Raw genomic sequence first — 25,159 nt, forward strand, 5'->3', positions numbered from 1 at the left:
TTTAGGTCACAGCTATAGTGCGCTACAAGTTGGATGTAATAGTAAACTTAGTAGTTAGCCTCTTCAGGAAGAGCAAACCGAGAGAGAAATGCGATTGGGGCTCTTTACTACCAATCAAGGTATAGCGTGCCATTAGTTCTCCAATGAGATTTGTTATTTTGGGAAGAAGGCAGAAAGAGAGAGAGAGAGAAAGGAAGATGGCGTGGCAGCAGAGCGATGGGGTAGAACGTTAAAACGAGAGAGTGGAGGAAAAAAGATGGGGTAAAGAAAGCTTGAACTAAGGTCGAGGAAAGAGCTGGGATTGTTTGTTCACATCAATGTTAAACGTGAGGGGGCATTGAGAGGGTTTGGGTCATTGGAACATGGATGACAAAAGAGAGCTTCGCTTTTCATAACGGACAGATGAAAAGTCAAATGCCTGCTTTGTGGGAATTTGCTAGCTAACAGAAATGTGAAAAAGCGAATGCGAATTAATCCCACATCAAAACGGAGCTGCAGGTGTTTCCAAGGAGGAGCTGCGAGGTTGCGGTGTTTCACTGGCGATGTAAAAATGAAGTACGACGACAGTTCCAGATGGACACCGTGAGTACCCATGGATTTGTCTACTGCATATGAGCTCCAACTAAGTACACCGATGGTTTCGGAGAGACAGATACTTTATTAATCCCCAAGGGGAAATTCACATACTCCAGCAGCAGCATACTGATAAAAAACAATATTAAAGAGTGATAAAAACACATTGCACATTACAAAGTGCAAGGTGGAGAGTGATAGGCTGGTATAACAGACAATATCTTTGTATAATGTTAACGTTTACCCCCCCGGGTGGAATTGAAGAGTCGCATAGTGTGGTGGAGGAACGATCTCCTCAGTCTGTCAGTGGAGCAGGACGGTGACAGCAGTCTGTCGCTGAAGCTGCTCTTCTGTCTGGAGATGATCCTGTTCAGTGGATGCAGTGGATTCTCCATAATTGATAGGAGTCTGCTCAGCGCCCGTCACTCTGCCACAGATGTCAAACTGTCCAGCTCCGTGCCTACAACAGAGCCTGCCTTCCTCACCAGTTTGTCCAGGCGTGAGGCGTCCTTCTTTATGCTGCCTCCCCAGCACACCACTGCGTAGAAGAGGGCGCTCTCCACAACCGTCTTATAGAACACCTGCAGCATCTTACAGATGTTGAAGGACGCCAGCCTTCTAAGGAAGTATAGTCGCATTTTTTATTACTGATTTTCATGTGTGAACATTGTCTGTGCTGTAACTCCGACCAACAAATTGAGTTAAGTTAAACTGATGATATTTCCGGAGTGCCATGTTTAATAAATGTTTTATTATTAAATTTATTTTTTTCTCATATCCATGATTGTGTGGAGTATGTACCTGCTGGTTGCATACAAACAAGTCATTAAGTGTATGTGTACACATGTGCATAAAACAGAAGTGATATATTGTATAATTAACAAAAGGGTGAGTGTTTACAAAGCATTATTTTGAAATATTAGAACAGCAGGTATAAATATAATTGTTTTATTAGACCCATTGGTTATTAAAATTAATTGGGATGGGTTTAATGTGGATCCCCTCCAGTGAAATTTTACGTTATGACAGAAGTAACATGCCAGTCCCACAGTGGGAGGGCTACACAGCCATGATGAACGCTGTGTTTGGAGAGGATGCAACAAGGCCCATCATGATGAAAGGTACACCATCCCTAGTGTGAAGCATGGAGGGGGACCTCTGATGTTCAGGGGATGTGTGAGCTCCAGCGGCACAGATACCTTAAGGGAAACTGATGGCAAGATGAATGCCGGAAAATACTGGAGGACAACTTGCATTCATGGGACGCACTTGGATCTTCCAGCATGACAGTGATCCAAAACACGAGGCCAAGTTGACCCTTCGGTGGCTACAGCAGAAAAAAAAAAAAAAAAAAAAGTGAAGGTGCTGGAGTGGCCATCACAGTCACCTGACCTCAACTTCACTGAGCCACTGTGGGGAGAACTCAAAACGTGCAGGTCATGCATGGCAACCCACACATTTAATGGACCTGGGCAGCTCTACCACCTGAGAAAAATCAAGGGCTTCATTCACAACCATCACAAAAGACTGCATGCCATCATTGATACTAAAGGGGGCAACACACAGCAGGAAGAACTAAGGGTATGCAAACTTTTGAACAGGGACTGTCATTTTCCTTATCACTATGATCTATTTAATGGTTGTGCTCTTCTGTGATGCCTTAAAGTTTAAATTTGAATTGCATTAAATGTGAATGAAAGGTCTTTTGCCCAATCGGTCATTTTTAAGAATATGGTACACGTTGTACAAACTCTTAAATCATTCAGGCCCTGCCTTTCTAAGCTTTACGGTAAATTAGTTTTAGTGCTCCTTTTCGTGAGGCACTGCAGTAGTTAAGACCTCCTGCAGTGTAAACAAAGAGCAGCAATTCCAGGCTTGTTTTAGCCGTACAGACTCTTCCAAATAGCAGAGAGCGAGGGGTGATTGGAATAATCAGCCTTTAACGTTACAGAAAGTGGAGTAATAAACTGCAAAAAGCATAATCAGAGAGATCATCTTGCGCAATTAGACACAATAGCAAGAAAAAGCTACTTGAATGAATTCAGACCTTTCTATTTTGTCCTTTAAATTAAGGTAGGCACCATTGCAGTATGGACAGAGCTTGAGTGCGAGTGGAGCAGGTTACATTGTTAACTGGAAAAAAGTAAAGAAGAATTCGAAATTGCTGCTTGGTAAACAGGCTTGGTATTTTAATAGCAAAATACATCTAACTTATAAATTTGTTAAGCACGTTAGTTTTGGGCGGCACGGTGGCGCACTGGAAAGTGCCTTTCTGGGTCCTCCCTGCGTGGAGTTTGTATGTTCTCCTCGTGTCTCCATGGATTTCCTCCCACATTCCAAAGACATGCAGGTTAGGTGCATTGGCCATTCTAAATTGTCCCTGGCGTGTGCGGGTGCGTGCCCTGTGGTGGTCTGGCGCCCTGCCCGGGTTTGTTTCCTGCCTTGCGCCCTGTGTTGGCTGGGATTGGCTCCAGCAGACCCCCCCATGACCCTGTAGTTAGGATATAGCGGGTTGGAAAATGGATGGACGTTAGTTTTGTGTCTTCTTATCACTATGATCTATTTAATGGTTGTGTTCTTCTGTGATACCTTAAAAGTTTAATTTGAATTTCATTAAATGTGAATGAAAGGTCTTTTGCCCAATCGGTCATTTTTAAGAATATGGTACACATTGTACAAATTCTGCCAGGCTATGTAAACTTATGAGCACCACTGTGTATGGTGTATAAGTCAAGCAATACGTCACGTGTCCAGAATGGCAGGAAGATATTTATGCCTTTTGACCTGGAAACTCACTAAAGTAGCTCAAGCTGGTCACTCCACCAGCATCCTTAGGCTTCACTTTAAACAGTAAAAGCAAGAAAACAGGGCTATAAAAGAAAAAGCTTGCAATTTGTGTTTTGTCAAAAGTATAACTGGGTCAGGAACAGATCTCAATATAAGAAAACCGATTGGATGATTTTTTTTTTCCCCCCAATGCCTGAGTAATATATTCTTCAAATATACTGCAATATATGAAAATGTGCAATATGCAATATTTTAGATTTTATTTTTAGATACCTGTCAGTCTTCTTATATAATACGCTACCGTTGCTGTGCGTTTGTCTGTCCAGGATATTAAATCGCCTGTAGCTCATAAACCGTTTGACTTATTGACCTGAAATTTGGTACACATGTACTACGTGACGTCTACTGTCCACTTTTGGGGTGATGATTGACCTCCAAGGTTATTCCTCTTTTTATTTTATTGTATAAATCAACTCTCGGCAGCAGGGCAGTCGTGTGGCGCATGCGTATGGGCTCCGTTCTCATCTCTACTACCTTCACTGTCACTTCCTCTACCTCTTCATATCTTAAATCATTCTTGAGGCAGATTGAAGACTTAAGTGCCAGCTTAAGTGAAAAAATAAAGAAATGTACTAATTGCAACACAAAAAACTGACTTAATCAGTTTTAACGAGAAAAGAGAAGAAGCGGGCCGCCAGGGTGGAGAAAAGAGCCGCTCAGGAAGCAGCAAGCACATCGATGTCTGAGCAAATGAATGATAAACGTATAGAGAGAAAGGATGAAAACTGGGAATGCTCAAGTCAAGTGTACTCACTGCAAGTTATCCGTACTAACCCCTACTTTCTCTTCTGTTCTTTTTCCGGTTTTCTGTGGTGGGGATCTGCGCCACCACCACCTGATCAAAGCACCGTGATGTCCCTACAAGGGAATCCATTCCCGGGAATTTGGGAATCCCGCATTGCATTCCCGAGAATCCCAGGCTCCTGGCGATGACACAGTGCACGGACATCTCACATGTGAACGGTTTTAGAACGACCGACACTTATTTTTAATAAAACTACTGCAATATGTTGACACAAATAAAAGACTAACCTTATCTACAAGCAGTTCATGCTGTCATAGAAGTACATGTATCTTTAGTTGTGGTAATAAGAGCGTAGAAAGCACAACGTCTTCACAGGTGGCGCAGTGGTAGTGCTGCTGCATGCAGTAAGGAGACTGTGGAAGATTGTGGGTTCGCTTCCCGGCTCCTCCCTGTGTGGATAGTGCTTTAAGAACTGAAAAAAGCGCTATATAAATGTAATTAATTATTATTATTAATGTGTCGAGCGTGCGGTTGTCCAGGCGAGAGCGCACCTTCATGCAGAGTACTCCAGCCGCTGAGAAAGCACGCCCTGCCTCCACTGAAGTAGGCGGCACAATCATCAGATACTGATACACTTGTTCTAAACAACGCCCGCGCTTGCCATTGCTCTGAAACACCGGCGTTTCAGCTTTTACTGATGCACCAGTTTCTTGTCATCATTCTGTGATGGCAAGTTTCTTGGCACAGATAATGCGGATGCAACAGACTGACGCATTGCAATTTCAAGTTGCTGTTCAAAACTATTGTCTGATGAAGTGCAAGCTGCAGCAATGGCACCAGATTAATTTTCAACTATTATTTCCTGATCGATTTTTACACGCTATATATGCAAGCTTGGCCGTTCCCGTTTTCCTGGGAATTACAGCAGTTTAATTCCTGGGAATGAAAAATGTCCGGGAATGGATTCCCTAGTCCCTACATTGATGGATTAAAGGCCAGATGTCCACATGACTATCATCATCATCAAATTCTTCCATGTGAACCCAGAATACCAGGAGGACTGATTGAGGTCATTGATGTGAGGTAGAATGCCTAGAGGGGACTGGGTGGTCTCGTGGCCTCTGAACTCCTGCAGATTTCATTTTTTTCTCCAGCCGTCTGGATTTTTTTTTGTTTTTCTGTCCTCCCTGGCCATCGGACCTTTTATTCTAATTTTATTTTTCTTTTTTCTCTTCACCACGTAAAGCACTTTGAGCTACATTGAATGAAAATGTGCTATAGAAATAAATGATGTTACCGAGCAATGCGCCATTACTGGTATATTATAATTAGCAAGCACAGTATGCTTAAAAATATATCTGAATAGCTTTAAGAAATGCAAGTTCTAAATTATAAAATCTTGTAGTAATAGTAGATTTTAGAAAACAGTTATGCAAAAATTGCAATTTATATACGTCAATATATTTCAGTATACTGGAAGATATCAAATAGCTAAATGTGTTTAAAAATAGTGGGCAGTAATGAAGATGTATTTAGTACGTGTTTCATGGTGTCCCCTTTGTACTTTCTATACTGTGGACTTGACCAGAATGTCTCAAATCCTGCCCTCGTAACAGAGTAAGGTATTGCTGTTCAGCACCCCTAAACCTCTGCACCCCTCGTTCAAACTGTAACTAGGGATGCTCCAATCAGTCGGCCGCCAATCTAAATTGCCGATTTTCACTATTAAAAAACACCATCACTTGGTGATTGTTAAATTGGCCAATCACAAAAGCTGATCATTTCAGGCCCTGCCTTTCTAAGCTTTACGGTAAATTAGTTTTAGTGCTCCTTTTCGTGAGGCACTGCAGTAGTTAAGACCTCCTGCAGTGTAAACAAAGAGCAGCAATTCCAGGCTTGTTTTAGCCGTACAGACTCTTCCAAATAGCAGAGAGCAAGGGGTGATTGGAATAATCAGCCTTCAATGTTACAGAAAGTGGAGTAAAACTGCAAAAAGCATAATCGGAGAGGTCATCTTGTGCAATTAGACAAAACAGCAAGAAAAAGCTACTTGAATGAATTCAGACCTTTCTATTTTGTCCTTTAAGGTAGGCACCATTGCAGTATGGACAGACAGCTTGAGTGCGAGTGGAGCAAGTTACATTGTTAACTGGAAAATAGTAAAGAAGAATTGGAAATTGCTGTTTGGTATTTTAACAGCAAAATGCATCTAACATAAATTTGTTAAGCACGTTAGTTTTGGGCGGCACGGTGGCGCAGTGGATAGCGCTGCTGCCTCGCAGTTAGGAGACCTGGGTTCGCTTTCTGGGTCCTCCCTGCGTGGAGTTTGCATGTTCTCTCCGTGGGTTTCATCCCACAGTCCAAAGACATGCAGGTTAGGTGCATTGGCCATTCTAAATTGTCCCTGGCGTGTGTGTGTGTGTGTGTGTGTGCACGCGCGTATGTGCCCTTCGGTGGGCTGGCGCCCTGTCCGGGGTTTGTTTCCTGCCTTGCGCCCTGTGTTGGCTCCAGCAGACCCCCCATGACCCTGTAGTTAGGATATAGTGGGTTGGAAAATAAATGGACGTTAGTTTGTATTCTTGATAAGCAACTTTTGAACATCTGATTCACTTGTGGCTTTTTTTTTTTTTAATTTGTACAGTTTATTTGTGTCATACAGCATAAGTTTTGGAAACAAATGAGCACTACATAATTAAAATAATAATCCATATTTAAAACAGCACCAAGAATTGTCTAGCTGATACACTAAAGAAAAAACAAACACCTGTATAAATATAGTAAGTGTATACTTTAACAGGAAAAAAACCTGTAGTGCAATTAAGGATTTAAAACGATTAACACCTTTAAGTGCAGGCATTTTTACATTTAAGCAGTGTTTAATTGCCAATACCAATTGATTGTGTGAGAAATATGTAATTTTGTTCTTATTCAAGAAAAGGTGAAAACTACTTTTTAATTAAGCCTCGTTTCAGGTAGGTACATTACAGAAAAAAAATTAAACAATGACAGCTTATAATTAATGAGAAGCATTTTATTTTGTTTCATGCCATATGCATTCTAGACACATTTTATAACTGAAGTATCTTCAGGACATTTAGTTTATGGTTACTGAACAACAAGCGTACACAATTTCATATAGATAGATAGATAGATACTTTATTAATCCCAGGGGGAAATTCACATACTCCAGCAGCAAAAAATATTAAAGAGTAATAAAAAAATGCAGGTAAAAAACAGACAATAACTTGAATAATGTTCAACGTTTACCCCCTCTGGTGGAATTGAAGAGTCGCATAGTTTGGGGGAGGAATGATCTTCTCAGTCTGTCAGTGGAGCAGGACCGTGACAGCAGTCTGTCGCTGAAACTGCTCCTCTGTCTGGAGATGACACTGTTTAATGGATGTAGTGGATTCTCCATAATTGATAGGAGCCTGCTGAGTGCCCGTTGCTCTGCTACGGATGTCAAACTGTCCAGCTCTATGCCAACAATAGAGCCTGCCTTCCTCACCAGTTTGTCCAGGCGTGAGGCATCCTTCTTCTTAATGCTGCCTCCCCAGCACACCACTGCGTAGAAGAAGGCACTCGCCACAACTGTCTGATAGAACATCTGCAGCATCTTACTGCAGATGTTGAAGTATGCCAGTCTTCTAAGGAAGTACAGGCGGCTCTGTCCTTTCTTGCACAGAGCATCAGTATTGGCAGTCCAGTCCAATTTATCATCCAGCTGCACTCCCAGGTATTTATAGGTCTGCACCCTCTGCACACAGTCACCTCTGATGATCACGGGGTCCATGAGGGGCCTGTGTCTCCTAAAATCCACCACCAGTTCCTTGGTTTTGCTGGTGTTCAGTTGTAGGTGGTTTAAGTCACACCATTTAACAAAGTCCTTGATGAGGTTTCTATACTCCTCCTCCTGCCATTAATTTGATTAATAAAAGAATGAAACACCTGTGGTTTATAGTTTAATTATAAAAATACATTTAAATATAAGGACCTAAGGCTCCTGTGTGTCTGGTTATGCAAGAGCTTACTTTAAAGAGGATTTTTTAAAAAGATAAAGGGGGGAATTTGAATTAGTATCAGAATCGGCCAATCAAGTAACATGAAATTGGTGGTCGGTGTCTGCCTTTACATACCTGACCGGAGCGTCACTACCCGTAACCTCAGGCAATTCGAGTGAAACAGGCAGGGGAAAAAGAGCAACAACTTTATCATATTATAGATTATCTATCCATCCATCCTCTTCCGCTTATCCAAGGTCGGATCGCGGGGGCAGCAGCTTGAGCAGAGATGCCCAGACTTCCCTCTCCCCGGTCACTTCTTCCAGGAGAATCCCGAGGCGTTCCCAGCCCAGCCGGGAGACATAGTCCCTCCAGCGTGTCCTGGGTCTTCCCCGGGGCCTCCTCCTGGTTGGACGTGCCCGGAACACCTCACCAGGGAGGTGTCCAGGAGGCATCCTGATCAGATGCCCGAGCCACCTCATCTGACTCCTCTCGATGCGGAGGAGCAGCAGCTCTACTCTGAGCCCCTCCCGGATTACTGAGCTTCTCACCCTATCTTTAAAGGGAGAGCCCAGACACCCTGCGGAGGAAACTCATTTCAGCCGCTTGTATTCGCGATCTCGTTCTTTCGGTCACTACCCATAGTTCATGACCATAGGTGAGGGTAGGAACATAGATCGACTGGTAAATTGAGAGATTTGCCTTACGGCTCAGCTCCTTTTTCACCACGACAGACCGATGCAGCGCCCGCATTACTGTGGATGCCGCACCGATCCGCCTGTCGATCTCACGCTCCATTCTTCCCTCACTCGTGAACAAGACCCCGAGATACTTGAACTCCTCCACTTGGGGCAGGATCTCGCTCCCAACCCTGAGAGGGCACTCCACCCTTTTCCGGCTGAGGACCATGGTCATGGATTTGGAGGGGTTGATTCCCATCCCAGCCACTTCACACTCAGCTGCGAACCGATCCAGAGAGAGCTGAAGATCACGGCCTGATGAAGCAAACAGGACAACATCATCTGCAAAAAGCAGTGACCCAATCCTGAGTCCACCAAACCGGACCCCCTCAACACCCTGGCTGCGCCTAGAAATTCTGTCCATAAAAGTTATGAATAGAATCGGTGACAATGGGCAGCCCTGGCGGAGTCCAACGCTCTGGAAACGGGTTCGACTTACTGCCGGCAATGCGGACCAAGCTCTGACGCCGGTTGTACAGGGACCGAACAGCCCTTATCAGGGGATCCGGTACCCCATACTCCCGGAGCACCACCCATAGGATTCCCCGAGGGACACGGTCGAACGCCTTTTCCAAGTCCACAAAACACATGTAGACTGGTTGGGCGAACTCCCATGCACCCTCCAGGACTCTGCTAAGGGTGTAGAGCTGGTCCACTGTTCCACGACCAGGACGAAAACCACACTGTTCCTCCTGAATCCAAGGTTCGACTATCCGACGGACCCTCCTCTCCAGAACCCCCGAATAGACTTTTCCAGGGAGGCTGAGGATTGTGATCCTCTGTAGTTGGAACACACCCTCCAGTCCCCCTTCTTAAAGAGGGGGACCACCATATTATAGATTATATAACATCAGTTGTAATAAAGCTTTACTCAAATAGCAAGTGACTCTGTAAACCAACCTAAACAACCTGATAATGGTAGGTGTGTAGTTCAAACCTGTAGTTACACTCAGAACTACAGCACATACCTTTGCAAGCCACCTCCTTTAGAGCATTAAAAAGACAATGTAGAACAAAATACTCAGCCCAACAAAGCTCACCAATCCTATCCACTTAATTCTTCTACAATAAATGAGTTTTGAAGGTCCTTAAAGTCCTACTGTCTACCACACTACTTGGTAGCTTATTCCAAGTGTCAGTCGTTCTTTGTGTGAAGAAAAACTTCCTAACGTTTGTGCGAAATTTACCCTTAAGTTTCCAGCTGTGTCCACGTGTTCTTGAGGAACTCATTTTAAAGTCACCGTCTCGATCTACTGCACTAATTCCCTTCATAATTTTCAATACTTCAATCAGGTCTCTTCTTAATCTCCTTTTGCTTAAACTGTAAAGGGTCAGCTCTTTTAAATTTTTCTTTATAACGCATCCCCTGTAAGCCTGGAATCGGCCTCATTGCTCTTCTCTGGACCTCTTCTAGTGCTGTTGTGTCTTTTTTGTAGTCTGGAGACCAAAACATCACCCAGTACTCCAGATGAGGCCTCACCAGTGTGTTATAAAGACCTGAGCAGAACCTCCTGTGACTTGTACTCCACACATCAAGGCACTATATAACCGGACACTATTGGCCTTCTTCGTGGCTTCTGAACACTGTCTGGATGTAGACAGTGAGGAGTCCATTATGACTCCTAAATCCTTTAATCTTTCCTTATAACTCATCCCCTGTACTCCTGTAATCCGCCTCATTGCTCTTCTCTGGACCTCTTCTAGTGCTGTTATGTCCTTTTTGTAGCCTGGAGAACAAAACGCCACCCAGTATTCCAGATGAGGCCTCACCAGTGTGTTATAAAGACCTGAGCAGAACCTCCTGTGACTTGTACTCCACACATCAAGGCGCTATATAACCTGACACTCTATTGGCATTCTTCGTGGCTTCTGAACACTGTCTGGCAGTTGAGTGTCGAGTCCACTATGACACTATGACTCCCAAGACTGAACGTTCACCTTATAGACACTTTGAGCCTCTCACCTCTGAAACCGCTCAGGCACAGCACACAGCCCCAACCCTGCCACCAATACCTCAACTCCAGTTTTATTTTTTTAGCATTTTCTTCCATTTCAAAAGGAACGAAAAAATGCATTTTTGAACAAAATCATAAACCGGCCTCTGTGCTATTCTTATCAATCAATGAAGCTCTGGTCAATTCCCCTCCTAACAAAAGGTCTTATCTGATATTTAAAGTTGTAAATGCCACCAAACAAGGAGTGGCACATAAAAGTAAAAATGCAAAGCAGCTTTAAAGTTAGACATCAATAAAAGAAATTATATATGCTAGAGATTATTCTCCAGAAACATGTGTGTATCTCATTTCTGTGAAGGGTCGTCTCAAGTGGCAGACTTTGCTCCACTGTTTGTGTTTTCAAGCTCGCCATGAACACTATTCCCTTAGCATGTGCATTAGGCCTACTTTCCCTTAACTTGGTTCAACATTTTCATATTGACCGTTACAAGTCCACGCCATCATGTGACACCTCAGAATTTTAGGTTTACGGACTTTATTATTTCAGAAGGTAACACTTACCGAGGCCTTGGCTTTACTCTGTTCTTTGTCAGACGTCAGTAGATCGTGGATTCTTTCGTTATATACTTCAAAGTAGCTCATCTCAATGTGGTAAGTCACCTGTTTCATTCAAACACAAAGTGAATGATTTACTAAGGAAGAGCAATTTTGCAGTTGGCTTCAAAAATGCATTTACACTAATTTTCCACATCAATCAAAAATGTCTATTTACGACAAGTCAGAGTAAATAACAGAAGACTCATATGTTTGGCCATTCTAAGGTAACTCATTAATATTCATGAGTGGGGTGGAGTCAACCCAAAGACAATGGCTTGTAAATGAGAAGCTGTAAAGCCAGTTTTAGAACAAACTGAAAAGTAAACCATTAGTTGAATCAAGCGATCGTGAAGACGATGTGAATTGGTAATCGAACATCGAGACGGATGGTGACACTGAAGCATTCAGCACTGAATGACCAAACTGCTAGTGAATTCAGTCCAGTAAAGCCTGGTCGCTTGTGATCAACTGGAAGGATAAAAAGATGTCAGTTCCCTTAGCACTGTTCACAACGTAGCTGACCTGGCAGGAAACGGCTAATTTGTGTGTTGAATGGGGAGTTGCATGCAAAAGACAAAACAAAAAATAAATAAATAAAGTGACCAAAGCCCGGACAAGAGGCAAAAAATCAATAACTGTTTTAAACTTTTTACTGTATGTGCTGATCAAATAATGCCTATTGTGGACGCGGACCTTTATCCTGTTGTGCTGAAAACTCAAGGTCATAACTTCAGTGATCACGCACCCTAGAAACGTGGGATGCAACCCAACAATAGTTACGCAAAATGGCCTCTAATAGAGGAAAATAAAAAAAGCCAACCCTAAAATTCAGCCCTGATCATGACAGTAGCAACTGTTAATGTTCATGTCAGGGGAAAATTGGATGTCACTAAGCCTTCTGCTGCGATAGTCTACAATAATCAGAAGGGGCACAACAGTCGTGAGGTTCAGGAACTGACATTCAACCCCCTCATGCACAATTCAGTCAGTCAGTGTCCAACAGTGTATCCTAACACAGGGTCACGGGGGTCTGCTGGAGCCAATCCCAGCCAACACAGGGCGCAAGGCAGGAACAAACCCCGGGCAGGGCACCAGCCCACTGCAGGACACCCACACACACACACTTGGGACAATTCAGGATCGCCAATGCACCCAACCTGCATGTCTTTGGACTGTGTGAGGAAACCCATGCAGATACGGGGAGAACATGCAAACTCGACACAGGACTCGGGAAGCGAACCTCAGGTCTCCTAACTGCGAGGCAGCAGCGCTACCCACTGTGCCACCGTGCCGCCCCCCCCCCTCTCATGCACAAGCAACAGAAAAAAAAAATAAAGTGCCCAAAGAAACTCACTTCTATTGTCCCAATTGAGACGTCAGGCTGTGCGCTAGTGACGGTTTCAAAGCAGGTCACACAAGTGACATGTACTAAATTCTTCATTAATACAACAGAGGACACTCAACAGGCCTTTCCTACCATTTTAGTATTTTCGTGTTTCTGTTACAGAGGTGGCGGCGTGATAGCTCTGAGGCCAGGGATCTGCACGTTTGCTGGTTCAGCTCCTGTGAATGCCAGAATTGATTCCACACTGTTGGGCCCTTGAGTAGGGTCCTTAACCGAAAATTGTTCTGCCCTTGGTATGATATTAACTCTTTGAGGGGCTGAATATTTCTTTCCAAAAAACACCGTTTTCTGAAAAGCACACAAAGCAATGGTTTCACACAGAAATCATCATAAGACGTTTGTTGTTACATGCTGTGGCCGCCAGTTCGTCAGGAATGCGTGCCAGGCTGGAGCCGTATGCAGTCGTAGTGCGTCTCGATCTGGTTTGCACCTCTGATCGTTGTAAGTTGTGGTCCTCCCAGGCAAATGTTGCCATAGGTACATCAGCTACATGAACCTGTTCGGCACTGTAATCAGCTGATGCTGGTACCTCATGTTCGTTTTTGGTCACTTATATCAAAATCAGAGCCTGACAAGTCAGAGTCCAATTCAGCGATAATATGCAAAACGTCGTCAACAGAGTGTTTTGATTTACACATTGTGGCGGGCGGCCGGGACGCTCCTTCTACACTTGTCCCGGAGGAGCGATCATGGACTGCTCAATACCTCCCCCGGGACGCTTGATGGCAGGCTCCCTGGCTGATGATGGTGCCTCAGTTTCCCGCAGGGCTCCATGGGAGATGGAGTTCTCCACAGCCCTGTTGGGATCTGGGGTGGCTGCCAGGGGGTGCTGCATCAGTCCCTGAGCAGGCCTGGACGACTATTAGAAACGGGTGATCAAGCACCTGGAGCACTTCCGGGTGGGCTATAAAAAGGGCCAGCAACCACCACTCAGGAGCCAGAAATCGGGAGGAAGAGGTTGCCAAGGATGAGTGGTAGTGCTAAGGTGGAGTGTTGCGTTGTTTGTATTAAGTGCTTTTGGGACTGTGTTGTGGCTGGGGGGTTCACGGGGAAGAAGTGCCCTCCAGCTGAAGAAAAAGTATGTGCTTGGATTTTAGACATGCCTCTGTCAGTCTGTGCCGGGTCAGGCACTATATAGCTAGCGCCTTTATCACAACATTCAATTCGATCTCTCGCCAGATGTCAATGCCATTTTTGCCATTGTTTTCACCACGCTACTCCCGCAAGCGCAGGGAATCTCGGTCAAACCAATGAAGCTAACTTTCCTTCTAGCAACGGGAGTCTAAGTAAAACGTGATGGTGGGTTTTGTCACCGTTTACAGTTGATTGCCACCTCGGTTTGACAGAACTCGACATCCGCCCGGAAAGAGTTAATCTGCATCCAGCCCTGCAAGTAGGCCCTCCAACCTGCAGGAGAAACTTGGTGGCAGGGGTTGGCACTCCAGCCACTGTGTGTTTAAACTCCTACTGTCCCATTCCATCTGAACTAGTGTGGTGCCGAGGTGTTGCCCATTACATGCCTGCACTCTGATTCTAATCTGAGATCCAGAGGTAGTTTGTGTGTCACGTGGTGGGTATGCTGTATCCGTGTGTGCTCCCAACTGCTCTCTCTCCTCTTATACAAATTTTCTTGTTGGGGGAAGGGGAATAAAAATTTGTCATGTTTCCCCCCCCCCCCCCCCCCCCCACAAGAGTAAACATAATGCTAAAGGGGGCAAGATGAGGTCCTCCAGTGCCACGGGCCAGCAGCGCGTTCACTTTCCCACTTTTTCAGAACCTAAATTGTGTGAAATGCTGAAGAAATTTCAACTGAAAAGCAAAAACTTACACTGTTGCAGTCTACACAGATTGATTTCAGGAAAATTTTTTCACAGAATCTTGGGATGACTCCAGCTTCATCACCGTAGCCCATCATTCTTGAGAAGAAAATTAAAGAAATTGGGGGAAAAAAAACATGAATACAAGACATGGGAAATGCATGATCAGTAAAATGAATTGCCACTAAAACCCCATACAGTTATGTCAGTTATTACAGGTAGGCATATTTGTATTGTTGCCCGCATATTTGATTTTGAAAAATTTTACACCGGATGCTCTTCCTGACGTAACCCTCCACATTTATCCGAGCTTGGGACCGGCATGAAGAAACAAACTGGCTTAGCATCTCTCCTTTCCACAGGGGATGCACGAGTATACTGAGAGAAGGGTGCTAAGGATAGAACTGCCAGGAAAAGAGGAAGGCCTAAGAGAAGGTGTATGGATGTGGCGAGAGGACATGCAGGTGATGGGTGTAACAGAGCAAGATGACGAGGACAGAAAGAGATGGAAGAAGATGATCCGCTGTGGCAACCCTAACGGGAGCAGCCAAAAGAAGATTACAGGTAGGCATATCACAAAAGTATTGTTGTGCATGAATGAATCTTTAGAATTGGACAACCAAAAAGTTTTGTACTAGTCTACTGCGAAGCTTCTCTCTCGGTCTATAGAAGGTGACGACTTGAGGGTCTGGGGATTCAGGGACACAAGAATTCAATCCATTTCTTACAGGACTGTGCAGCAAGGGGATAAAACCATTTGTAAAGCTTTGGGCAAACACATCGGCCCCAAGATTTGTGAAAATGAAGAAATTTGGAACCACCGGGATTCTTCCAAGGGTTGGCAGTCTGGCTAAGCTGAGTAACCAAGCAAGAAAGGCCTTGGTGAGGGGAGGTGACCGTGAGCGGTGGTCTCAACATCCCTAGAATATACTTTATGTATGTTTGCACCCCCTACAACAGTCATTTCACATTTGAAGATTAAGTCAAATTTGTCATTTTTGGACCACATACAGTACTGTGGGTAAACAAATTGGACTCAAAGCTTTTAACTCCATGCATTAAATTTAAATGTAAAATTGAGCAATTTACTCTAATAAATTTTAATAGTCTTATAAATATGTTCCCCAGTGAACTTTAGACACTCCACTGATGATCCAGGGATTGGGGTAACCTGTGAAGCATCAAGCACCACGAGATGACGACACGCAATCTGTGACGATGCCAGTCCCCTACAGACTCCCTCTTCCAACATGGGAGTCTGCTGAACCAACATCGTCGATAGTTATCACAATTCACCGATGATGCCAGAGGATGGAAGAAAAAGTGCTCAAGTGCTTTTATTAAAATCCAGTCAAAACAAAATTAAAAACCAACAAAAAAAAGTGTCAATTGTGCAGTGTTCAAAAAAATACATATATAAACCCATAAAATCCAGTGAAAAGCGAGAATAAAAAATAAAAACCATTAAAATCCAAGGTTAAAATGCAGTCTAACTCCTCCTGATCTCAGCCCACCTCCTCTTTCTCCCCGGTTCACCCATTGCTCGAGTAACCGGCGAAGACTCAGCAGCCATAAGCTCCTTACAGCCAACCTCCATCTTGGCTGCCTCCAGGCATCACGGCCAGACCGTCTGAGGTCATCTCTCCTCCCTTCTTCCTTCGCACTCACGTAGTCGCACCTCGGAAGCATCTTTTGTTCTGTAAATGTGATAGTAGGCTGCTTGCTGCTTATCGACATCCCCCCACCGCCGCACAGTTTTCTCAGCTCAAGTCTGTTTACCTGTGTGTCAGTTGCGTAGAATTGTATAGAGTGAGAAGTCAAGCAAAATGACACCTTTTATAAATACTATATCGTTATTTGGAACTCACACATTTCATGTGTTCTGTGTCTACAACAATCTATGTAAACACATCGTTACAACAGAAACATCTTTCATGTTTTAGTAATAATTGACAAAATGTAGACATAACGTGTTTAATGTTTGAAGCCTGAAGTCCAAATATCAAAAACACTTTCACAAAAGGTACAAATACAACAGAACAAGCGTGCTTCTATTCAAGAATACAAGTGCAGAAAAAGAACCCGCGTTAGGATCCAGATCTAAACACTAGCGTGGAGAGTCGCTTGCGCACTGAAGAATCTATAGCTGAAGGTGGAAGCTGCCGTCGCTGTACTTTATATATAAAAGCCAGATCGAATGTTATTTACCTTGGATTTATTTACTTACTTTCTACAGCATAAAGTCACAAGTAGACTGCAGAGCTTCCCATGTACATATACAAAGTACAGCGACGGCAAAAGTGCGACGTGCATTCTTTCTCCGATGTAGAACCGTCATCATCCGAGTTCACCTCTGTTATAGCACGTCTTTATGTGAAAACAGCAGTGTCAGTTCGGGGGTTAGGGATCGTGAACCCAACAGAACAAAAAAGAAAAAAAAAAAAAAAAAAAAAGACAAAGCTAACCTTTACAAGTATCAAATTTACAACGGCTGTTACAGACTCAAATCAAACATATGTTTTTATTCTAAAAGAATAAGAGCAGCTTACTTCTCAAAACAGACTCGTCCGGGGTCGAACCCGTAAAGTTTTGATTACCAGTCAACAGTTGACACCGTTGTGCCACCAAAGGGGTCATATTGAAGGGGTGTGAATGTCGCACCCGAACGCGGGTTCTTTTTCTGCAGTTATATTCTTGAATAGAAGCACACTTGTTCCGTTATATTTGTACCTTTTGTGAAAGTGTTTATTTGATATTTGGACTTCAGGCTTCACACATTATACACTTCATGTCTACATTTTGTCAATTATTACTAAAACATGAAAAACGTTCGTTTTAATGATGTGTTTCCATAGATTGCTGTAGACACAGAACACATGAAATGCATGTGTTCCAAATAACGATATACTATTTATAAAAGGTGTCATTTTGCTCGACTTCTCAGTCTATACAACTCTAAGCAACTGACACGCAGACAAACAGACTTGAGCTGAGAAAACTGTGTGGCAGTGGGGGGGATGTGATAGTAGGCTGCTTGCTGCTTAAATCGACACATTTACAGGACAAAAGACGCAGATGAAGAGGTGCGAAGAGAGTGAAGGTGGGACGGATCTACGAGTTTTTTTGTAGGCTCTGGTAATTCTATTGCTAGGGAGGGCACCTGCTTTGCTCGCCACACTCCACCAGAATAGTCAGTGGTGTGAATTAGCCCCTAGAGCACCACAGCCAACGTTCCTTCATGGGACCCCAGCTTGCACTTGCTTCCTCCTTTCAGGTGGCCAGATCCTCCTGGTAAGACTGCCTTTTCACCTCTTTCCTTTTCCGCTTCTTTTATTCCCCCATCTTTGATTTCTCCCTTTACTTTTCTTCTTCCTCTCCCCTTGGGCACAGCACCTTAAATCACCCGCCACAGGAAGCCAATGATGCAATTGAGATCAACTGCACCCGTACATGCAGGTGCGACTCATCCCAAATACCTCATTAACTCTCTGCGATCGTGCAATTGCAGTCACGGCTTTATGGATTTAAAAACCGGGCCATATTTCATGAAGTCGTGGACCTGTTATACCACACAATCAACATTTGGGTGGAGGGATTTGGGTGAATGAAGACCCTCGTGGAGCAATGGGTGTCAGAGTGCCACCAAACAATGAAATGTGGTTGACAGACTTTAAGTCCCCCCCGCCCCCCCCCCCCACCCCCCCCCCCCCCCCCCCCCCCCCCCCCCCCCCGAATGCCTGCAACTGTCAGTTCTAAAGCAGATGTGCCTCATTATTAAAATTGCTGCACTAATAATAATATTTTTAAATTTATAAAGCATTGTTTATAGTACGTGGATAGCCACTTTAGTTTAATTTATATAGCACATTTAAAACAAGTAGAAGTTGACCAAAGTGCTTTACATAGAAAGAAAGAGAACACTATGAAATAAAAGCCAGATAGAGTTAAGGGAAACGTCACACATACATGAACACACAAAGATAGATTATGCAAAATACATACATAAGATGAACACTGTATAAAATATATAACTAGAAGGATTTAACCACTTAAACTCATAAGCTAAAAGCAAATGAATAAAAGTGCTTCTTTAGCAAAAACTTGAAACTGAAGTGTGGGCGCAGACCTTCTTTAACGCCCACCAATGTGGTGGCATCCATCTGGATCAGTGTTTCCCAAACTCAGTCCTGGGGGCTCACTGTTGCTGCAGGTTTTTGTTCCAACCAGCTTCTGTTTTTAAATTTTGTTTTTAACTCCTGGGCTAATTAAGTGAACTGATATTTCCCAAGTTCTGTGTTTTGGGAACAATATAGAAATTAGAAAACCAAATTTGCTAAAAAAAAAAAAAAAAAAAAATTAAAAATGTACCAAGCAGCTATATAGGAATAATGTATTTTTTTTTCTTTTTAACAGTATTTTCATCTTGATTGTCATTCTACTTTTCTAGGTCTTCTAATTGTTTAATCCATTAATTTACTAACTAGACATTAAGCCCATTACAATAACGGGCGCTAGAATAGTAGTGCATAAACATTAGTAGAAACAGTCTATATTAAATGGCAAAGGACCGTCTATTTTCTGTTACAGTAATACTGGCTTGTATGTGGCTGTAATATGTGTCACTGTATTGTGTGCCTTTAATTTTCTCTCACAGTAATACGTCTCTCCAGCAAGTATTTTAATCTGTGCTGGTGTGCAGCCGATTATTGTATGTGTTGCGTCTCCCCAGCAACGGATTTTATGTGCACAAAAATAAATCTTTTAAACAAAGTCATCCTATTGTAATATCATGAAAATTCGTATATTTAGGAAAACACTTTACCGGGCCAAGTTTGTTAATCGCAAATCTGACATCCTCAGAGTGAACACTTGCACAACAACAAACACTAATCCCACCTCTTTGGGGAAGCTGGTCTCCGCGTCTCAGTACCCGATTGGATTTTTCGTGCGCTGTTTTAGGTCTTACCTCATTTACCGAAATCCGATTGGATCGGCCGCGCGATATTTTATAGGTCCCGCCCTCTCTGTCTTGTGTGACGCGTCAGGCAGCCTTTGAAGCATCGCACCGTGCCCCGCGCATGCGCACTTCACCAGAAGACACACACAGGGATTTTATTAAAGAGGATTAGTGGGTCGATTGCTAAAGTACTTGCAGTCTGATTATTCAGTGTTGTTTGCCTGGGTGTCTGCTCTGCTCGTTTTAAAATGTCATTATTAAGATACAACAAAGGGGGAAAAACTGCACAGAGAAAGGGCAAAGTATAATGAAATCAACAAAAGAGTTAAGCAGTTAAATCTATAGCAAAAGCAGAAATATTTCTAAATGTCTTATAAATGTAAAAATCATGCTGCTATGCTTTTCTGAATGTCGAAGAAAAAAAAAAAAAAAAAACCAGCTAATTAAATGAGATCAGTGCTATCAGGTGTTGTCACTGATTAGGAATCCGGTTGGAACAAAAACCTGCAGTCACATGGGGGGCCACAGGACCGAGTTTGGGGAAACACTGATCTCGATGATGCGACGGTAGCCATTTTTGCGCCAGTACACTCGCCACACATGAGTGGTTATTAGGTGAAGCAGTGAGTGACAAAGAATGACCAGGCCTTGTAGGGCAAAATTAGCCAGAAGATCGAGAGACACTCTACTTCCAGGGGTTCTCAACATCGGTTCTGGGGACCCCCTGTGGCTGCGGGTTTTTGTTTCAACCCGCTTCGGTTTTTAATTGGAATCCTGGGCTAGTTAAGTGAACGTTTATTGCCCAGATTCAGTGTTTTGGGAACAATATGGAATTTAGAAAACTAAGTTTGGTATATAAAAAAAAAACTATTAAAATATACTAAGCAGTTAATTTTTTTTTTCTTTTTAACAATTTTCATCTTGATGTTAAACAATTAGAACTCCGCCAGAGTCTTTTGTCATCTAAATGTGCTGATAAACACAATCAAATTTATGTTATTCTAAAATTGTAAGATTAAGAGCAGTTCACTTCTCGAAGTGGAGCCGTGCGGGATCAAACTCGCCACCCTCTGATTCCCAGTCAAGAGCTGATACCATTACGCCACCGCAGCGGTTGTAGTAAGAGTGTCAATGTGGCATGCTAACGCGGCTTTTTTTTTTTTGTGCAGTTATATTTTTGAATAAAAGCGCACGTGTTCTCTTATTTGTACCTTTTGTGAAAATGTTTCTTTGATATATGAACTTCAGGCTTCATACGTTATATAGTTTATGCCTACATTTTGTCATTTACTATTAGAATGTGAAAAACGTTTCTGTTTTAAAAATGTGTTTGCACAGACTACTATAGAAACGGAACACACATGAAATGCGTGTATTCCAAATAACACTATATTATTTCCACTCTAAAACTCCACTTCAATCCCAGATAATCAAATCAAGGCAAGGCATGAGCTAGGAGAAATTTGTTCTAAGTCGGTGGGGGGATGGAATAGCTGGCTGCTAGTAGCTTGTGTTTATCAGCACATTTAGATGACAAAGGACTCTGGCGGAGAGGTGCAAACGGATTTAAGACGCGATTTAAGGTGGGACGGATTTACGAGTTTTTTCGTAGGCTCTGGTAATTCTAGTGTTAATTAGTCCATTGTTTTCTAATTAGTGGGTTTAACGCTAAAGTAGTTGCAGCCTTTCATGATTCAGTGTCCTTCTCCTGGGTGTCTGCTCTACTAGTTTTTAATTGTCATTAATAATAATAATACTACTACATTTATATAGCACCTTTCCCATGCTCAAGGCACTTACAGAATATAATAAAGAACGGCAGCGTATACAGTATATAGCATTGTAGCATTGTGTTAATAAGAAAACTGCACAGAGAAACGGCAAAATATAAAGAAAGCAACAAGAGTTAAGCATTTAAATCTATAGCAAAAATGGAAATATTTCTAAATGTCTTATAATAAATGTAAAAATCATGCCTCTGTGCTTTAATATAGAATAAGAGGGAAAAAAACAGCTAATTACTGTAATTGAGATCAGTGTTAGCAGTTGCTCACCGATTATGAATCTGGTTGAAGCAAAAACCTGAAGCCACAGTGCGCCCCCAGGACCGACTTTGAGAACCACTGCTCTACTTTTTATGAGGGAGGCCCAAAAGATCTTTTTTGACCACAGATAGTCAGGACCTCTCTATTATGTCTCATCCAAAGGATGGCGCCACGTTTACTGCACTGGGATCCACATTCAGACGACAGGTTAAGAACCTCCTGCTTGTCTCAATTCCTCTTCCAGTAGGAACCCAAGCTTTTCCTAAATGGTCTCCCATCCAAGTACTGGCCGGGCCATAAACATGCTTAGGTTCAGCTGCATGACCTCCTCTGAAGTGCATGTGGTATGGCTGCTGGCTACTACCAGGACCACCAGCAGAAGAGATGGGCTGAGAGTAAGCAACAGGGGTAATTCCTACCCCCCCCCCCCCCCCCCCCCCCAGTCAACCCCACTGGATACATTGTCAAACCTCAATATCAGTGATATTTCACAATCAGGGCTTGAACAGAAATCAATACTACACCTCAGCCTCTTGTGGATCGTTGCAAGGTCCAAATTCCATTCTCTTAAAAAGTTACTCGGCTTTACGACCGCTCCACCAACATTTTTGTGTTTCATTCACAGATGACAGTCGCACATGCAATACTTCATTCTTTTCATATCATAGAACAAGGGGGCTCTGCCCCCTGCTCGCTTCGCTCGCCTACCCCCGGCGTTGGGTATCCTGAAATACATTAGTCGAGCTCGTTCGTTTTGGAGCCGTGCCCGCTTTGCCCGCGGCATTTCAGACATGCGTTGTAGGCGCCTGCGTTCATTGATTTTATCCAGGCGGGCTCGTGTTTGTATATCCGTCAGTCGAGCTCGTTCATTTTGAACCCGTGCCTGCTTTGCTTCCGCAGTTTCAGACGCACGTTGTAGGCGCCTGCGTTCATTGATCTTATCCAGGTGGGCTCGTGTCTGTATCATTGAGCTGTATTGTGTTTGAATTAGGTGTGAAGCGTTCAGCGGTTTGTACAATCCCAAGCAGCACATTATTCCAAACTTCGCCTCGCAGTAGTGCCACTCACAACATGGCGGTGACGCCTGCGCCTTCACTCCGCAGTAGTGCCACTCACAACATGGCGGTGACGCCTGCACCTTCCGTACTATGTCGGGTTTCACTATGCTGTGTAGGCGCCTTTGCCTTTCATACTTTCCCGCGCCTTCCGTACTCTTTGTGGACCTGTGGGGCCTCCGTATCCTCTTCCGTTTGAATCTGGGCTGCAGCGCAGAATCCTCTTTTCTGTGTGGCTGTGTCGTTAGTCGTTAGCTATGGGCGCGTTGTTGCTTCATTTCTCATTCATGTCAGTTGAGCTCTTTCGTTCTTGGGCCGTGACTCCTTCGTGAGCGGTGGATACGACTTCACTTGCGGTTTATGAGACGCGCGCTGTATGCGCCTGCGCAGTATGTCTCATGGTCCCATCGCCGTGTACCTGCGTCCATGCCATCCGGTTTACCATTCTTGGTTAGTAATATGGATAGGACTGACCGACTGATAAATGGCCTACAAATGATGGCACACTGCAAGATATCAGTTGTACCACGGTAAGTCGGGCAACGCAGCTCACTCAACTTTGGTGAATCACAACGCTGCCCTCCTCTTTGGGGAGCCCCCTGAAATGCCACTTTGCACCTCCTGGGGCCTGGTAATCCCTGCGGTAAAGTGACCAGAAAATGGAAGTTTAGCCAGATCTACATCATCAGAACTGCAATTTTGCCAGTTCTATACAGCGGATTCAGAAAGTACTCGGACCCCTTTGCTTTCTGTATACTTTGTGTTACAGATTTATCAAAACTACACTCAATAACCCATTAAGACGATGAAAACGTTGGCAGAAAGGTTTGCAAATTTATTAAAAATCCAAAAGTGAAATCTCTCATTCTTCGAAGTAGTCAAGCCCTTTGCTGTGACCCTCCAAATTGTGCTCAGACACTCCTTGTTTGCTTTAATTCTCCTGGAGAGGTTTCTAGAACTTAATTGAAGTCCACCTGTGACACACTGAATTGATTAGACATCACTTAGAAAGGGACACATGTACCTGGGAATAAAAGGTCCTACCATTTACATCAGATGCCAGGACAAAAACCAAGCAATGAAGTCCAAGGAACTCTGTAGACCTCCTGTGGTGAGGCAAGGAACAAGACAATGAGATAAAACCATCTCTAACGCTTTGAGTGAGCACAGTGGCCTTAAGAATTGTGAAACTGAAGAAGTTTGGAACCTCCAGTATTCTTCCTAGAGTTGGTAGTCTGACAGAGCAAGCAGCTCTTTGGTCAGGGAGGTCACAAATCCAATGGTCACTCCAATGGAGCTTCAGGAGTCAACTACGATACGAGAACCTTATGGAAGGACAACCACCTCAGCAGCATTCCATCAATCAGGCATTTATAAGAAAAGGGGTTGACACCTGCTTGGAGTTTGCCAAATGGCATTTATAAGACTCTGAGCAGGTCAGGTTAGGTCAGGGAGCATGTACCGGTACAGCGCGTTGCCACACCCCACCTTCCGATTTACACTTCATAACATTTAAAATACACTTACGTGTAAGATTTCCCAGATCCAGTTTGCCCATAAGCAAAGAGACAGACATTGTAGCCCTGAAGAACCCTCTTGAGAAGTGGCTGTGCCAGTTTCCTGTACACCACCTCTTGGCTGGCATAACTGCGATCTTGAGGGTCACATGACCAGAAGGAGAAGTCATAGACGAATGAGAACTTCTGCTGCGATTCTGGATTGAAGACTATTGTCTCTTGTCCGGTTACAGATATCACTGACTTTGTGTTCAGTTCATGCTCCCTGTAAATCAAGTGGTAACAAAAATAAATGCATGAATTATACAGAATACTCACATAACAGAATTGGACTGGAGAAATTCAATAAAAAAAAAGGGGGGGGGGGGGGAAGAAGGGGAAGAGGAAGACCAAGGAAGACATGGAAGCCAGCTGAGAGATAGGCCTGCACTTAACAGAGGGACATAGAGAGCAGCAGTAAAATAATCTGACCTCATGAGGAGAAAATGAGGAAGATAAAATTGCTTGTATTGGGACCACAGCTTTGAATAAGATTCATTTTTTGCTGCATATGTTCAGTCCCCTGCGGTGGGTTGGCACCCTGCCCAGGATTGGTTCCTGCCTTGTGCCCTGTGTTGGCTGGGATTGGCTCCAGCAGACCCCCCGTGACCGTGTTCGGATTCAGCGGGTTGGAAAATGGATGGATGGATGTTCAGTCCCTATACTTCTCTTAATGTGGCCACTGCGAGCACCTCCTCCTCAATATTTTAGCATAGCTAAAATGTACAGATTTAACAACTACTACTGTGCTCCCCATCTAAGACAGGTTGAAGTCTAAATATTCAACGTAGATCTCAATGCTAACGCTTGCAGTACACTATTGGAATACATTTTGTAATGCACGTAGTAATAAAATGTATTGCATT

The 25,159-nt window shown here is 43.6% G+C and overlaps 1 protein-coding gene across 2 annotated transcripts in view; it reads right to left on the reverse strand.

Moving 5' to 3' along the window:
• LOC114657368 (kinesin-like protein KIF14) overlaps positions 1-25,159 on the reverse strand; it is a 206,581-nt gene that overhangs the window by 165,350 nt on the left and 16,072 nt on the right. For both annotated transcript variants that reach the window (XM_028809150.2, XM_028809148.2), the window contains exons 3-5: positions 24,265-24,519; positions 14,692-14,779; positions 11,423-11,521 (exon numbers count right to left, since the gene is read on the reverse strand). In XM_028809150.2, the coding sequence (XP_028664983.2) occupies positions 11,423-11,521; positions 14,692-14,779; positions 24,265-24,519 (442 nt within the window). The remainder of the gene's footprint in view (positions 1-11,422; positions 11,522-14,691; positions 14,780-24,264; positions 24,520-25,159) is intronic.

The sequence above is a fragment of the Erpetoichthys calabaricus genome, chromosome 9, assembly GCF_900747795.2.
Source record: "Erpetoichthys calabaricus chromosome 9, fErpCal1.3, whole genome shotgun sequence".
NCBI lineage: Eukaryota > Metazoa > Chordata > Cladistia > Polypteriformes > Polypteridae > Erpetoichthys > Erpetoichthys calabaricus.